This window comes from Trifolium pratense, linkage group LG5 (genome assembly GCF_020283565.1).
Source record: "Trifolium pratense cultivar HEN17-A07 linkage group LG5, ARS_RC_1.1, whole genome shotgun sequence".
Lineage (NCBI taxonomy): Eukaryota > Viridiplantae > Streptophyta > Magnoliopsida > Fabales > Fabaceae > Trifolium > Trifolium pratense.
Window position 1 is genome coordinate 31,652,347 of NC_060063.1, and position 16,474 is coordinate 31,668,820.

A 16,474-nucleotide genomic window follows, 5' to 3' on the forward strand; every position below is an offset into this window, starting at 1 on the left:
GATCTCATGTAGGCCCTAGCATATTGTCCTTCAGTCGGAATTACTAGCTTCGTTTCCTATGCGATATCCACTAGGTCCTTAGATTTTATTCTAATGTGATCAATATTAAAATAACTAAAACCAAACAACAAAAGAGTTTGAAATAGAAATAACTGAAATTTATAAATATTATAAATAATACAACCAAGCATTCGTAAGGGAGTTTCTCGACTCCACCTAACCTAAGAAAAATAAATTACAAAGACAGAAAGAAAAAAACCTTATTGGCCTTGGAGTTCCTTGGCCTCCTTGCCTCCTCCTTAGAGGTCTCCTACTCTAGAGTGAGTATTCAAAGTATTGAATATTTTGGAATGTTTGTGAATGAATAATAGTGAAGGAGGAAGACTCTATTTATAATTTTACAGCTGGATTTGGGCTTTTTTGCGCATCCATCACACCCATCGTGGCCACGATGGCGTGTAATTTCGCCTCATCGTGGCCACAATGGATCCTATCGTGGTGCGATGGAAGATTTCTTCAGGATTTTCTGCGTATTTTTCAAGTCATCATCGTGCCACGATGACAAGCCATCGTGCCACGATGATGCGCTGCTTTATTATATTTTTGCTCTTTTTTGCTGTTTTTTCCACTTTTCTTGCTTTTGGTCCTTGTATCTTCACTTTTCCCGATATTTGCTTGATTTTGGTCTTCAATTACTATAAAAACTATACTAATCTACCACTAAAAACATCATATAGTTGGCTGTCATAAACGGTGCATATAAATTAAATTCTTAAGTATTTTATAAAAACATTATACATTAAATATTTTATAAAAAATATATATTTATTAAATATTAAAACAGTAATTCAACGCATATAATTTTTAATATTATAAAATTTGAAAATTTTAGTTTTTTTTCTCTATAGATAGTTATTTTTTATATAAGTTTGTTAATATTATTTTATTATATTTCAAAATAAATTATTAAATTTATTTATTCATAGTGATTTTAAATATATTATCATAACTTTTATGAAATATTTTATCAAACATTTTAAATTAGAGTTTATTTTAAGTTTTTAAAAAATGAAATCAAAAGTCAGATCAAACGATACCTAAATATTACTTATTACTCTAAATCCCAAAAATAAATTAAAAAACATTAAATAAAAAAATTAAAAAAAAAAAAGAGAGAGAAAGGTTGCAAGGGACATGACAATGAGATAGGAGGAAGAGAGACTCCACCATACTGTTGTTTCTATGACTTGTTCAAATTAATCATATCAAATCAAATTGACAAAGAAACACAAAAAACGCACACTAACCGCGTAGTAAAAAAAGTAGATGATAGACAGCAACTAGAAGAAGAAGAAGGAGGAGAAGAAGAAGAAGAATAGAAGAACATCATTCATTCATTCTCAGCCAGCTCACACAAAATAGATCTGATAGAGAAAGAAAATGTCACGAGGTAGATCTGATTCTGGTATATGGTTAAGATGGTGTTTGGTTTTATTTGCAATGGTATCAGCTTTAGGAGTTTGTGGTCCTGCTCTTTACTGGAGATTCAAGAAGGGCATCAGTCTTCGTACTAATTCTCACTCCAAACTATCCTGCCCTCCTTGCATCTGTGACTGCCCTCCTCCTTTGTCCCTCTTCCAAGTCGCTCCTGGTAACTACTAACTAATTATTTCTTAATTTTTACATCATTAATTAACTTCCCACTTATTCCTCGATCTCTTGTTAGATCTATATTTTATGTCCACCGCCATACCTAATTTCAGATGTCCAAACATATCATTTTGATTAGCTAGCTAGCTATTGTTTGTGTGTTTCTTAATTCTCATGTTTATATTTGGTGTTCAATTTGCAACTGATTTTGATGATTGGAATAATATGTTTGTTTCTATCTTTGATGATGCATGCATTACCTGATTTAGAAAATGTTTAATTTGATACATGTTTGCTTCAAATTCATTGTGACATGTAAACTTAATAATAACTACTTGTTTATTTACTGATTCATTTCTTTATTACACAGGGCTGGCCAATCTCTCTGTCTCAGGTTAGAGTTTCTTTTCATGGATTTTTTAAAAGCATAACAATTTCCCCCCGATCATGTTAACTCCGCCCGCCCATCCTCTACTCTTTTACAATATTGTTTTCAAACATTTTTATCAGGAAGGATTCATACTGTCCATTTTGTGTTATTTCAAGTTCTATTTTAGTTTTTTTGCGAGCTATTAAATGATGGGATGCTGAAATCCATCATTAACCACAATCGACCAGAAAGAAATACTACTGAGCACATGATGAATTACTAAAAAACAACTACCAATAATATCAACAACTTAGAATAGGCTTTTATGCCGTGTGATTTGACCTATTCGCCTGCCAGTAATTGGGTGGAGATCGGATCAAGTGATTCACATAACTAAACATCAATTTAAGGGGTATTGTTGAAGGCTCGAGAGAATAAAGGAGCTCTGGTATGATATGACAACAAGGTCCAATAATCATTGGGCCCAATCCATACAAGCACGGTTTCTAGAAGTATGTAATAGAAGCGAGTATGAGTCGGTTAGTTTATCCCTTGAATTTCATGGAATTTCTGTTATACAGGGAGGGAATGGGATTGGAGTGGGCATTCATGAATCCTGTTAGAAAACAGTTAGGGAGAATACTCTCTGGTTAGGAGCAAATCTGCTCCGGTTAGGTGTTCTAGTAACTCTGCTTATCATTACTTTTCTGCATTTCCACCATTGTAGAGCTCTCGAGCTTAATACTTCCATTCAAATAACAGGGTTTCTATCAATCAAGATCATAGTGTCTATATTCGAGCAATAAGATATGTTTACAATGGAGTCATGGATAGTGTAATTATCGAACCTGCCTATCATGCGATAACAGAAGACAAATTATAGCGATTAGCGAGAGTCTGATATGATATATGCTTTTTTACATATGCTAATAGTCTTAGTTAGAAAGTCAGCAGAAAAACTAAGAAGTTTGAAACCTGGAGATATCCTCTTGAAACAACGTCATTTTTATTTTAGTAGAAGGGAAAAAGAGTATACGGTATGTATGTTTGTCATAATTAAAATGATTATACACAATTTTATAGGAGAAAACTAGAGACTGTTTATACCACAATTCATATGAATTAAATATCTTTATATCAAACAAAATCATGGGGAACTCGAGGACGAAATTATAGGATTCTGGAAGAGCAGCTGAAATGGAAGAGTGCTCGAGTGGTGTATAATATTATATGTAATAAAGAAAAAGTATCACCCACATCCAACGAAAACATTTCCAGCTTAGCTATATAATATTATATGTTATGAGATTGATTGTTGGGCGATAAAAGGCCAACAAAAAGGAAGTTCTATGTTGCAGAGATCAATTATGACCTGTGATGTTATAAGTTTTTTTTTTTTTTTTTTTTGTATGTGTGTGTGTATATAGTGTATAGTAATTAATAAGTTTTTTAATTTGCCCACTGTGCTTATGCCATATAATATATCCTTACACCATCTGACATGTTTATGGCAGATTTTTGGCTCGCTGCATGGGCGGAGCCAAGGCCCAGCAAGCCTGGGCAGTTGCCCGAGCTCTCGCCAAATTTTTTGGTATTTTTAGGAGTTAGTTTAGGGTAAAACGGAGATTTTTTGTTCCAAACTGAGATTTCTAGGGGTTAGTTTAGTGCAAAACTAAGATTTTTTGTTAGACTATATATTATGTCACATGTGAAATTTTGCACGGGCTCTATAATTTTTCTGGCTCCGCCACATTGGGCTGCCATAATCTGCCATCAACAACACTAGATGGATGAGTAACACAAAATATTATACTAGGATTGAGAACAAATGAATTGGAGAGAAAGTGTGTTAGCACCTCTGTTGGAAAGATTGCAGAATATCACCTTGTGTGGTATATGTATATTTATCATGCATAAACTTCTTACTAAATATGTTGCATATAACTGCATATGAATGACATCAGTTATTCTGCTGATCAACAGATTGTGGAGGTAACAATCCGGAACTAAGGGAGGAAATGGAAAAGCAGTTTGTGGACCTACTAACGGAGGAACTAAAGTTACAAGAGTCAGTTTCTGAAGCGCACACGCGGCACATGAACATAACTTTGGCCGAAGCAAAAAGAGTGGGATCTCAATACCAGAGAGAAGCAGACAAATGTGTAGCTGCAACTGAAACATGCGAGCAGGCAAGAGAACAAGCTGAAGCCAAGCTCACCAAAGAACGAAAGATTACTTTAGTTTGGGAGAAACGGGCACGTCAAATGGGTTGGGAAGGAGAATAACTGCATCATGTTTATTATTCATAGATTAATTCTTTATGGTTATAATCATCATTATATATATAAGCATGGTTCAAAATGCTTGAGTTGTCAAATGATTCTCCTCCTAATACTACTATGTTTGTTTGTGACTGCATATGTGCTAGTATCAACAAATTTTACCCCACACCTATGATACTATCCATGGAAGCTAAAAAACTCATCAAACATGATCAGGAACTTCATTAATTTATACACTATATTTGGCTGTTTCCAAGTACTCCTGTGTCTATTTTTTGTCATTGCTTGTAATTCCAATAAGCTAGAGCTTAGATTCTGCAGGTTTAACTGGTTGAGTTGTCTTCTCATATTGATTAGATTTCCTTTCTCTACATTTAACAAAGGAGTTTACATATTTTTCCACCTTATACTATGTACTTGAGAATCATAAAAAATTGCAAACTAACTTTGGGAAGTGTCATACACCCATGTAGTTACTCTTTTACCGGTCTCTATTCGTCTTATACAAAGACTTGATTAATAATATATTTGTCGCTAAAAAAAACTTTGGAAAGAGATAACGTGTTTGTTTATTAAGTTTTGATATGAAGATGCCTGTTTAAGATTTTAGAAGTATTAATAACTCCAAAACTCTTTTACCTAAATCTTAACTTAAAACATAAGCCATAAAAGATGTATGTTATGGCGGTAAATTATATATCATACAAACTTTAAATTATTTCTAAGAATAATTAATGTAATTGATTTCAGATTATATACCTTCACTATAATAAAAAAAAAAAAAAAAAAAAAGAACTACAATGGATTTCAATTAAGCAGTTATGTAATAGGTTGAATTTTTTTACATGATTTACTTAAAATGTGGACCTTGTGTACCCGTGAGCTTAAATCGTTTGGTAGTTGTGATTTAAATTCCGAACATTTCATTTTTTTTTGGCACACTCCGAACATTTTATTTATTCACCTTAACGGTGAAATTTTGTCCACTATAGATTACTTAAAAAAAAAAGAGTTTTTTGTTTTTACAAAAAGAATGTGATCCATTAATAAGTCCCATTTGCAAAAGCACATTTATTTATTTATTTATTTATTTATTTATTTTGTTACTGATCAATTATTTGACCTACAATATAAAAACTTACAAGCATATGGACAGTTGGTTCTGTAGTTGTATTATGTGGGTGCTGGGTGCATAATAATCTGAAAAAATCAGTATCCACACATGGAAGATGACGGGGAATTACTAAAGAATCATGAACAAATCAACAAAGAATCTCGGCAGATCTAGCACTTTATGACCTCGTTTAATATTAATACGATTCAACAAACTGTGTCGGTTGGGCTGTCATTGGTTCATTTGCATATTTTCTTTTTTCTTTCTTACCAAAAATAAAGAACTTATATGTTTCCGTGAAGTCTATGTTATTAGACTGAAAATTTTGATTACAGCATCTCCAACGGTGGATACTTATTTTTTTAAGTACTAGTACTTAATAGGTATTTTCATTGGAGCAAAATATAAAGAGTACCTAATAGGTATTGGTTCTACAATAAGAAGTGGTACCTATCTTGTTTTTGTGGGTCTCATTTATAATGATAGTATAGTTATTGGTGGAATCCTTTTAGAACTTTTTAAGAGATTTGGGTTGGAGGGATTAAGTACTTATTAGTAGGGGTGCTCGTGGTTCGGTTTGGATCGGTTTTGAGGTAAAAACTCATCCGATCCAAAAATAAATTCATTTGCGGTTTGGTTCGGTTTTGGATGACAAATAAAAAAAATCCGATCCAATATTATGCGGTTTAATTTGGATCGGTTTTTGGATATCCAAATTATAAATTGTAATTTTTTTTAATAAATATAAATATTATAAAAAACACTACAAAATAATAGTTTGACATTTTTGACAAAATAAATATTAAGTTTGATGTAAAATATAACATATAATATATTGAAAATTAATATTTTGGAATGACAATTACCAATTATATTCGAAACATATAAAAAGTAAAAAAAATAGATTAAATTAAACTAACATATAGTATTATCAAAATTTAAAATAGATTAAATTAAACTAACATATAGTATTAACAAAATTTAAAATGGAAAAAAAAGGTTAATGCAATATATATATTTATACTAATAAAAAGATAAATAAATATTAAAATATATGTATGCGGTTTGGTTCGGTTTGGATCGGTTTTAAGAAATCAATCCAAAATCCGATCCGATCCAGCGGTTTTCACAAAAGAACATCCAAACACATCCAAAAAACTTCGGTTTTTTGCGGTTTTTGGTTTTTTTGGATCGGTTATCGGTTTTTATTTGGATTGGTTTGGATTTGAGCACCCCTACTTATTAGGTACTATTAATAAAAAATTATAAATGAGTGATGTATATATGTGGGGTCCAGTTAAATACTCAAAAATGAGTATCTCCATTGTGAATGTTCTTAGAGTTTAACTTCAGAATCTTGTCAATCGATACATAAAATACCTGCTTCATACTCTTAACACAACTCCCTAATATATGATTTTTTGTCTCATGGTGTTGCATTTAGTAGGGTGTAATTTTTTTGCCCTATAATTATTTGAGTTTAATTGATATGCACCGACAGTGTAAAATAGTTTTACACCATCGTCCAATAAACAACCATCATTTTGCCATGTCATATCAAGAAAGTGGGGTGAAATGAGGTGATGTGGCGGAAAACATGGTTGGTATTGGTTGATAGTGTAAAATTATTTTACACCGTCGGTGCATATCAATTAAATCCTAATTATTTTATTTCATGGTCCAATTATATTTGCACATTTTCTTTATTTTTTTGGTAGTGAAAAAGAACTTGTTTCCGTGAGGCCTAATTCATCAATGCCAATATTATTAGATCAAAATTTGAATTCAAAACCTCGCATTTATGTGTTGGTGAATTTCAAGTGGTGCTAGTCAATTCGTCTATGAATTAAAATAAAACAGAACATTTGTTGTTATAGATCTCTTCTCTTTTTTTTTTTCTAATAAAAATTCCAATCTCACTCTCCACATTCTCTCACTCGCCTTTTTAAACACAAGAGCATACACAAAAACCTTTGCTTCATACTCTTAACAGTAACACTACTACCTTATATATAATTTTTTGTCTCATGTTGGCACACAGGGGCGGACCGATATGGTGGCCTATTGCGGCTAGAGGTGGGAATAGGCTAGGCCGAGTTAGGCTTTGCCAAGTCTGAGCCTGGCCTGTCAAAAAATCGAAGGTCTGAGCCTGGCCTGTGGCCTATCATAGGCTTAAATTCTAGGCCTGAGCCTGGCCTTTTGAAAGTCTGATGTGGCCTGTTAGCCTGTTTAAAAGCCTATTTCATATGAACATATTTAAATAAATAATTATATTTATTTTGAAATATACTTATGAACTAATAAAATAATGTTCCATTTGATATTTTAGAGAATTTGACTATATATGTCATCATATTTCAATTCTAGTTTATAATAATACATTTATATATGTTAAAAACTAATGTAGATTAATAAACTTAAATTACTTAAAAAGTTAATAGATTTATAATTTAATCAAAGTATAAATTTTAATATATAAATAATAATCGTAATAAAAATATTATTCATGTTAACTTAAATAGGCCGGCCTAGTAGGCCTCAAAGGCTTTTTTAATGGCCTGCGGCCTGACCTTTTTAGCTAAATAGGCTTATAAAAAAGCATTGGCCTGCTCTATTTAAAGAAATAGGCTGGCCTGACCTGAGCCTATGTAGGCTAGGCCTTAAGGCCATGTAGGCCGGTCTGGCCTGTTCCCACCTCTAATTGCGGCCTTGGCGACGGTGAAATTTTCATTTTCAATAGGTATATATATATATTATCGCTGATTTTAATCACAACGTTTCATGCGTCTCAGTGATAATGTGGTGCAACCTGTGATTGAAGTATCTTGTGTTTGAATTCAACAGACCGCTATTTTTATTTAAAATTGAATTATTTTAAAAATAAAATTGCTAGGTTGCCACCACAAATAATAATAATAAATCAAGAATAATAGTTGTGGTATATTTTTTTTTTGGCTTAACTACATATTTGGTCCCTTACGTTTATTTTAGGTTTTAATTTGGTGCTTTACGTTTAAAAAGTATTAGTTTGCTCTCTTACGTTTATTTTAGGTTTCAAGTTAGTCCTTTCTGTCAATTTTGTCACATGTGGCAGCCAATTTGCATATGTGGACAGACACGTGGCACTCGGACACACTGACACATGTACTATTCAAACGGTGTTTGTCACAAAACTAACGGAAATGATTAACTTGAAACCTAAAATAAACGTAAGGGACCAAATTTATACTTTTTAAACGTAATGGACCAAATTGAAACTTAAATAAACGTAAGAGACCAAATATGTAGTTAAACCATTTTTTTTAAAAGGAACATACATAATATCAGAGAAATCAAATTATATCGGTGACATTTTAGCCCGGATAAAATTTACCATAAAAATTGAAAATTTATATCACAAGCACATATATAGTAACTTCAATGAATTTTGATAGAATTGAACTTGACATAATTTTTTTTTTTTAACAAGCCAAAATGAGATATATATAAACAAAAAGTCTTCTTAGCACAAGACGTGCCAAGAACGACCAGATAAAGTTACACTAGATCAAAGAAATACAAGAACCAAAAGAAACTATACAAGGCCCAGACAAAGCATAGGACTAGACCACCAACTATGGCAGTTCAAAGCTAAAGTACTACTCGTCGCTTTCAACCACCTGTAGGAAAAAATCTTGATCTTGTCCAACATATGATGCACTGAGTTTGTTGAGCCTCTGAACAATCTATGGTTTCTTTCGGTCCATACAACCCACACAACAGCAAGCCATATAAGCTGCATGAAAGAACGTCGTGCTCGAAGACATAATTTATTTTAATTTATAATGTGTTGAACGTGAATTGATACCATAAAAGTGTTCGAGTCCACATATCTTAACTCAACTAATAAAAATTTCTAAATTATTAAGTTGAATGTCATCATTGGAGTCAAATTCCGATCATTCACTTTGTGTGTGAGTTTTCGATGAGTTTTCAATAACGAATCTATTTATAAAAAAATATAAGTGTTTTAAAAATTTGAATGAAAATTGCTTTTGAATATTTGGGTTTGATGTCTTCCTAGCAATTAGGGGCGTACATGGACTGAATTGGGTTAGGTTTGACCAAAACCAAAACCCGAACAACATAAAGGTATTTCGGATTGGGTCGAATAAAATAATCACCCATTTTAGGATTGAGCCGGATTGGATAAACCCTGACTACTGTCTGACAAGTGGACCAGTCTATTGTTGAGTAATAAATTCTCGATTGAATGAGTTCGTATCCACATGGATCGTGCCAAATTAATTAGTTTCGTTTTGGAATTAACAGAAAATAAAGTGTTGCGTTCTCTTTATAAAAGATAGTTTAAAAAAATAAAATAAAAGATAGATTAATTCATAATGAGAAGGATGGTTAGGCGGTTTCGAATCCATCCCCTAGTCCTACTTGATTAATTCAACTGAATTTGCCTAACTCAAGTACATTGCTGCTGGCAATCCTTATCAATGAATATGAAAGCGACCGATTCGCATAAATATGTACCATACGAGGACTATGGTATGGTAGTAGAGCTGTCAAAACAGGCGGCCCGGCCAATTTCGGGCCGGCTCGGGCTTCGGGCTTCGTCGGGCCGGGCTAAAAAGTCCGGATAAAAAAAGGCTACCAAAATTAGTGTCTGAGCCCGGCCCAGTACGGGTTGTCGGGCTTTCGGGCCGGCCCTTTTTTTTTTTTTTCTTCTAGTGCTCAAACTCAACCATATAAATAAGATTAATAATTTTCGCGCATCGTATTTTTACTCATCCGCTATCTACGAGTTTCTCGCGCGCCCTACTTTTACTCATCCGCTACCTACGAGTTTCGCGCGCCCTACTTTTACGCATCCGCTACTTACGAGTTTCTTGCGTGTCATATTTTTACTCATCTGCTACCTACGACTTTCTCGCGCGCCCTACTTTTACTCATCCGCTACGTACGAGTTTCTCGCTCGCCCTATTTTTATTCATCCGCTACGTACGAGTTTCTCGCGCGTCCTATTTTTACTCATCCACTACCTACGAGTTTGTTGGGTGCCATAATATGGACCTTTTTTATTTTGGTCCATGTAGTTTCTTTCCGGTTTTAAGTTCTGCACATTAGAAAATTAATTCTCATTCATTGTTTTGTTCTCCCGATTACATTTTACTACCATTTAATTTTTGTCTTCTTAGAGCATTTTCCATGTCACTTCTTCTACTGCAAAACTGAGGTAATACCAAACTTTGGAAACTCTCCATCTTCAAAATTACCTTCCGTTGAAAGTTTATCTTTCCGAATCATTTACTTTGGATTCCTTTTTGTTCTTATCTTACCACAGAAGTCAGCTTTTGACGTTGCACATCGAATCGAAAGGGTTGACATGAACGTGGTACCAACTAAAAAACCCGGAAAATAATTCGAGCTAGAATTTTCAAGGTCCGAATTCGGAAAAAAATCGCACTAGGCGGGCCGGCCCATTCGAGAGCGGTAGTAAACAAAAGTGTGATTACAAATGCAGGGGTGATTCTGTCTTGTCACCGACACCAACTAATAACAAAGTCAAAAGACAAATGAGACACCAAAAAACGCGGTTTCAATTTCCAACGTCCATGAACACATCCAATCCAGCTGGGAACATCAATAATATCAATTATATATTCCAACAAAAGGACCCTTTTTTATTTATTAATATTTTTAATTAATAAAATAATAAACTTTGTATTGTATGTTTATAGATCTATTACTAATAAACAAGTGTCCATATTTTTTTGGTCATGATATGATGAATGATCCTTGAAACTAATTTGTCAAACAAACAACCTTTCTTGCTTTTTTTTTTTTTTTTTTTTGTGTTTATAAACTTTCTGTTTCTGGGAAGCTTCTTGTGTGCAACTAAACTATCTTATGGATCACTAAGAAGAATAGACCAATTTTCAATATATCATTCATTGGGATTGGATAAAGGTTCTAGAAATGGAAAGTTCCAAAAACAATAAATTGGAGAAAAGAATTTATGATGTAGTTAATGATGATGATGATGATGATACACAACACCAACTTGCTCAGTCCAAGAAGCCAAAATTACCTGGTTTAGCCAGGTATTACAATAGAATAAGTTCATTATAGTGGTCAAATTGATTATTTCTAAGTTGTTTAATTTACTAGTTACTACTACAACTTTGTTTGGAATGATTTCCATTTTTAAGTGTTATTGTTAAGATGATTAATTAGTATGCACTACTAGATCTTTGATAACATATCATGACACCATTAGTTAGACTACTATTATGTGATGTGATGTGACTCTACTAATGCAATGTAGAGCATGAAATTTTTACTTTGAGAAATGATCATCTAAGTTAGATTACACATGATAGTTTTAAATTCCTTTTTTTTTTTTTTTTTTTGCATTTTATTGACAAATTGGTGACACTTCCACTAATGATTACTAGAAATTTACAGTGTAATTGTGGAAGCTTTGAAGGTGGATAGTTTGCAAAGACTCTGCTCATCTTTGGAACCACTTCTCAGAAAAATTGTGAGTTATAGTACTTTTTCCAGAACTTTGTTTTTACTTTTTTTCTAAATCTTTAATCAATTGTCCTGTGCAATAATAGACCCTTTGGTCGAATATTTCACAAAAGTCGTCTCATCAAATCAAAGTGCAGTTATCTTCAAATGCTATGTCACTATCTTGTTTTTTAAAAGAAATTATAATTTTATACGAGGCCTACAAGAACATGAAGTAAAATGAGCAATGCTTTCGTTGTCTATAATGTGTTATTACTATTAGCTCTTCGGTCTTCACTTAAAATCATTTTAATTCCATGATCTACAGGTCAGTGAAGAAGTGGAGCGTGCTTTGGCGAAATTGGACCATGCCAAACTAGGTGATAGGTGCGTTCCCTCCCTAGTCAGATCGACTAATATTCTGAAAATCTTCCTTACCGATTAAAATGTATTCATCAGTATTACATTGATAGCTAATAAGCGATTTAATGGAACTTTTTTTTTTTTTTTAACAAATTTTAGTACTTGCAGTCATTAACACTGTGATGTATGTATATTAAGATAATTGCAGGATTATCCTAACAACTTAATAAATTACATTTTATCTATGTCAGGTCTTCAATACAAAGAATAGAAGCACCAAGGGAAAAGAATCTGCAGCTTCATTTCAGGACAAGAATGCCACCACACTTGTTCACAGGAGGGAAAGTTGAGGGAGAGCAAGGGGCAGTCATCCATGTTGTTTTGTTAGATCCGAACACGGGCAATGTTGTTCAAGTTGGACCAGAATCAGTTGCTAAGTTGAATGTTGTTGTACTTGAAGGTGATTTTAATGACGAAGTTGATGATGATTGGACAAAAGAGCACTTTGAAAGCCATGAGGTAAAGGAACGCGATGGTAAAAGACCACTTTTAAATGGAGATTTTCATGTTAGCTTAAAGGAAGGAGTAGGAACATTAGGCGATCTTTCTTTCACTGACAATTCTAGCTGGATAAGAAGCAGAAAATTCAGGCTTGGTGTTACGGTGGCTCCCGGGTATTGTGATGGGATTCGAGTGCGTGAGGGAAAGACCGAAGCATTTGCTGTTAAAGATCATAGAGGAGAATGTAAGTTTTCTAAAATATTGAACGCTTCACTTCTGGTTTTCGCTTATGACGTATGTAGCACCAAGACTTTAGTTTGAAACTATATAGCACATAACATGTGACTATAACCTTCTAAATTTTTGCATCAGGTTCTGCTTGAATTGTGACTCAAGAAAACAATATTAAGGCTTTATTTAGGCAAATTTAGTGTAACAAAGTCCTCTAAACATATTATTTTGTGCAACTTGCAGTATACAAGAAACACTATCCACCTGCTTTGCATGATGAAGTTTGGAGATTGGATCGGATAGCAAAGGATGGTGCACTTCACAAAAAATTGATTCAATCAAGAATAGTTACGGTAGAAGATTTCTTGCGTCTTCTTGTCCGCGAACCTCAGAAATTAAGAAGTGTAAGAGTTCAAATGTTTTTTGGTCATCAACCATCCATGACATCACTTTTATCTAATCATATTTTTCAAAAGGACTAACTTTAGATGCAATATCATAAGTTCTGTTCTTATTTTTCCTCTCACAAAGAGGTAGTTTTTTTTCCACATAAAGCAGTGCTTATAAATTAACCTTTTCAAAATACTCTTTTTTATAAGCTAATTTGCCATCTTTATTACAGATACTGGGGAGTGGAATGTCAAACAGAATGTGGGAGAACACTGTGGAGCATGCAAAGACATGTGTCTTGGGTACTAAGCTATTTGTTTACTACACTGATGTAACTAATAGTACTGGAATTATGTTTAACAACATTTATGAGCTGAGAGGCCTCATTGCAGATGGCCAGTTCTACTCTTTAGAAGCACTTACTCCAAATCAAAAGGTCAATTTTCTATCTAATATCATGTTTATAAACTAGATAGAGACAATCCTCACCTTACAAGCCAGTTTTGTAAGGTTGAGTTAGGCCCAATACTTAATTCTAAGATGGTATCAGAGCCTCCTCCACAATCCGTTGGGCCGCATGCTATCAAGTTCTGATCGGGTCATCCACCATTTATATCCACGTCCCAAGCCCAGCAGTGTTGGGCACGAGGGTGTGTGTTAAGAAGTTCCACGAAGGGGTGAGTTAATTAGATTCATTAATCATCAACTGAACGTAATTAACAACTTGTTTAAACTTCATTAATTAACCACGAAACGTAATTAACAATGTTTTTGTAAGACATTAACCATCCAAGTTGTTTTGAAAAATTATTGTTCCTTTTTGTGTCAAAATAACACAGCTCCAAAAACAATAACTAAATTAGCTCATTTACTAATTTCAATTACAGATGTCTGTAGATTCCTTGGTGAAAAAAGCATATGATAATTGGGACCAAGTCATAGAATATGATGGAAAAGTGTTAAATTCTTTGACTAATTCCAAAAGGGGATCAAGATCTGTAGCAACTCATACAATGCATCACAACAATTTCCAAGAGCAGCAGTACAAATCTGCGAAGGGAAGAGCGTCCTATGTCTCATCCGAACCAAATCGACATTTGCAAATAACAAATAACTACTCATCAAGTCTTGATTATCAGATGGTTGGGACATCAATAAATGATTCACAAATAGCATTACAAGGAACCATGAATTACAATATGATAGGTGATAATAATAATAATAATCCTGAAAACGGAGGTAGTTATTATCACGGAGACTGGTCTAGGCAGAGAAATGAACAAGGGTTGGAAGACATTGTAGCCGAAGAGCTTCGACTTAGAAGCTCACAGATGCTAGAGGGTGATGATATGCAGAGGTTACTAAAGACAATTAATGAAGGTGCTAATTTTGGTCATTCTAATGAGAGTTGTTACACCTACAGACTTCAGTATGAGCCTCAAATGTATCATTCGTTTGTCGAGGATCCTGTCAAGTGCTCAGGGAAGGCCGTTGTTGGGTGGCTTAAGCTCAAAGCAGCATTAAGGTGGGGAATATTTATTAGAAAAAAAGCTGCAGAAAGAAGAGCACAGCTTACTGAATTGAATTAAGTTCAAACTTGAAATGCTTGAACTCATTTCACCAACTGCAAAAATGAACATGCTTACAGACAGAACAAAACCAACCATACAATTATATTAAATATTAGGTAGCTTTTCTTCCTTGTAACAAGCTCTCACGTAGTTAATTTTATTTTTTGGTTTTTACTTTATATTTTTCATTATGATCTGTATTTTCCATTTGTTACTTATAAGAAGTTTGTATCTAAAGTTTCTTTTTCTTTTCTGATACTGTATCATGAAATTAATATTTATGAGCAAATCCCACGTGTAGTTTCATAATTTCTTATGAAGAAATTTGGAGAAAAGTTATGTTAATAAGATCTGTAACATCCATGAAAAATCTCATACCTATTTTTTTTTTGAAGAAGCTAAATTAGCCCACTCAAATTGGCACCAGAGAGAATCGAACCTCAGACCTCAAGAGGAGCACACTCCCAGTCTCAGGTCCCAAGCCAATACCAATGCACCAACCCAAGTGGGTTATCTCATAGCGCGAAAAAACAATAGTGAAACAATTGAATTAGTTGACTGCAAAGTAGTCGATAGCGCGCTAAAGTTTCAAATCTGGACTGCTACATATATACTATATAATTATGCATAGAGTTTAAACATGTCTGATAAAGTTTCAAATTTTCGCATAACAATTTTGATGTAGTTTAAAATTATTGCTTAAACGTGTCTGATTGTACATTCTGCATTACTTTAATAGCAGCTTAGGCCTTAGTAATCACATCACAACTAAATGGTTTGAATGAATAATGCAAATTGTAAAATGCAATTCATAAAAATGATGAAAAAGGTTGGTCTACAGCTACTGCGATAAGACGTAGAGCAAAACAAATTAAGAATTTTCTTAATGAAACTGAAAATATGAAGGTAATGTGCGCAACATTTAAGAACTACAAGTATCAGAACTTCATATAGGTTTTTGACTCGTCGTAGGTAACCATAACTTCGATAGATGCTTGAGGAAGAAACTGAAATAAATACATATTATCAGTTGAACACTAAAACAACTCAGCAAATATAGAAATTGCCGATGTTACGTAACACGAGTAAACATCACTTTTGTTAACAGTCTCCTCTTAGATAGAGGTGAGACGCCCCTCTGACTTCTTTTAGATTGTGTATGGTCTCATTGAATATGTCATCACGACAAAGACATCTGACACACACGGACACGTTGACACTAAATTTGTCTCTAACTTTGATAGGATCTTGGCGAAAAAGGTTGATCAATAAAACAATTGAGCAAATATATATAAACCAGCACAAAACTGCATAATGCCGCACACAATAAACCGGAAGCCTAGATAAATAGATTAAGGATGCCGGATGGCAAAAAACCCAAACCCGAGAGACCCACCCGAACCCAAATTCAAGTCAATGGGCGAAACCCGATTTGACTGGGTTTAGGTTTGGGTTCAGGTGACACCCGATAATATGGGTGTGGGTTTGCTATCAG

At 33.7% G+C, this 16,474-nt stretch overlaps 2 protein-coding genes across 2 annotated transcripts; both read left to right on the forward strand.

Moving 5' to 3' along the window:
- Positions 1-1,185: 1,185 nt before the first annotated feature.
- On the forward strand, positions 1,186-4,561 carry LOC123882841. Its single transcript, XM_045931475.1, has 3 exons — positions 1,186-1,651; positions 2,021-2,044; positions 4,004-4,561. Exons 1-3 carry the CDS (start codon positions 1,441-1,443, stop codon positions 4,303-4,305), a joined length of 537 nt encoding a protein of 178 aa, XP_045787431.1. The 5' UTR covers positions 1,186-1,440; the 3' UTR covers positions 4,306-4,561.
- A 6,276-nt stretch (positions 4,562-10,837) lies between these two features.
- On the forward strand, positions 10,838-15,235 carry LOC123882842 (calmodulin-binding protein 60 F-like). The gene is made up of 7 exons (XM_045931476.1): positions 10,838-11,511; positions 11,876-11,951; positions 12,252-12,310; positions 12,538-13,031; positions 13,262-13,422; positions 13,641-13,844; positions 14,296-15,235. The coding sequence occupies exons 1-7, from the start codon at positions 11,387-11,389 to the stop codon at positions 14,995-14,997; spliced, it is 1,821 nt and encodes a 606-aa protein (XP_045787432.1). The 5' UTR covers positions 10,838-11,386; the 3' UTR covers positions 14,998-15,235.
- The last annotated feature ends 1,239 nt before the right edge of the window (positions 15,236-16,474 follow it).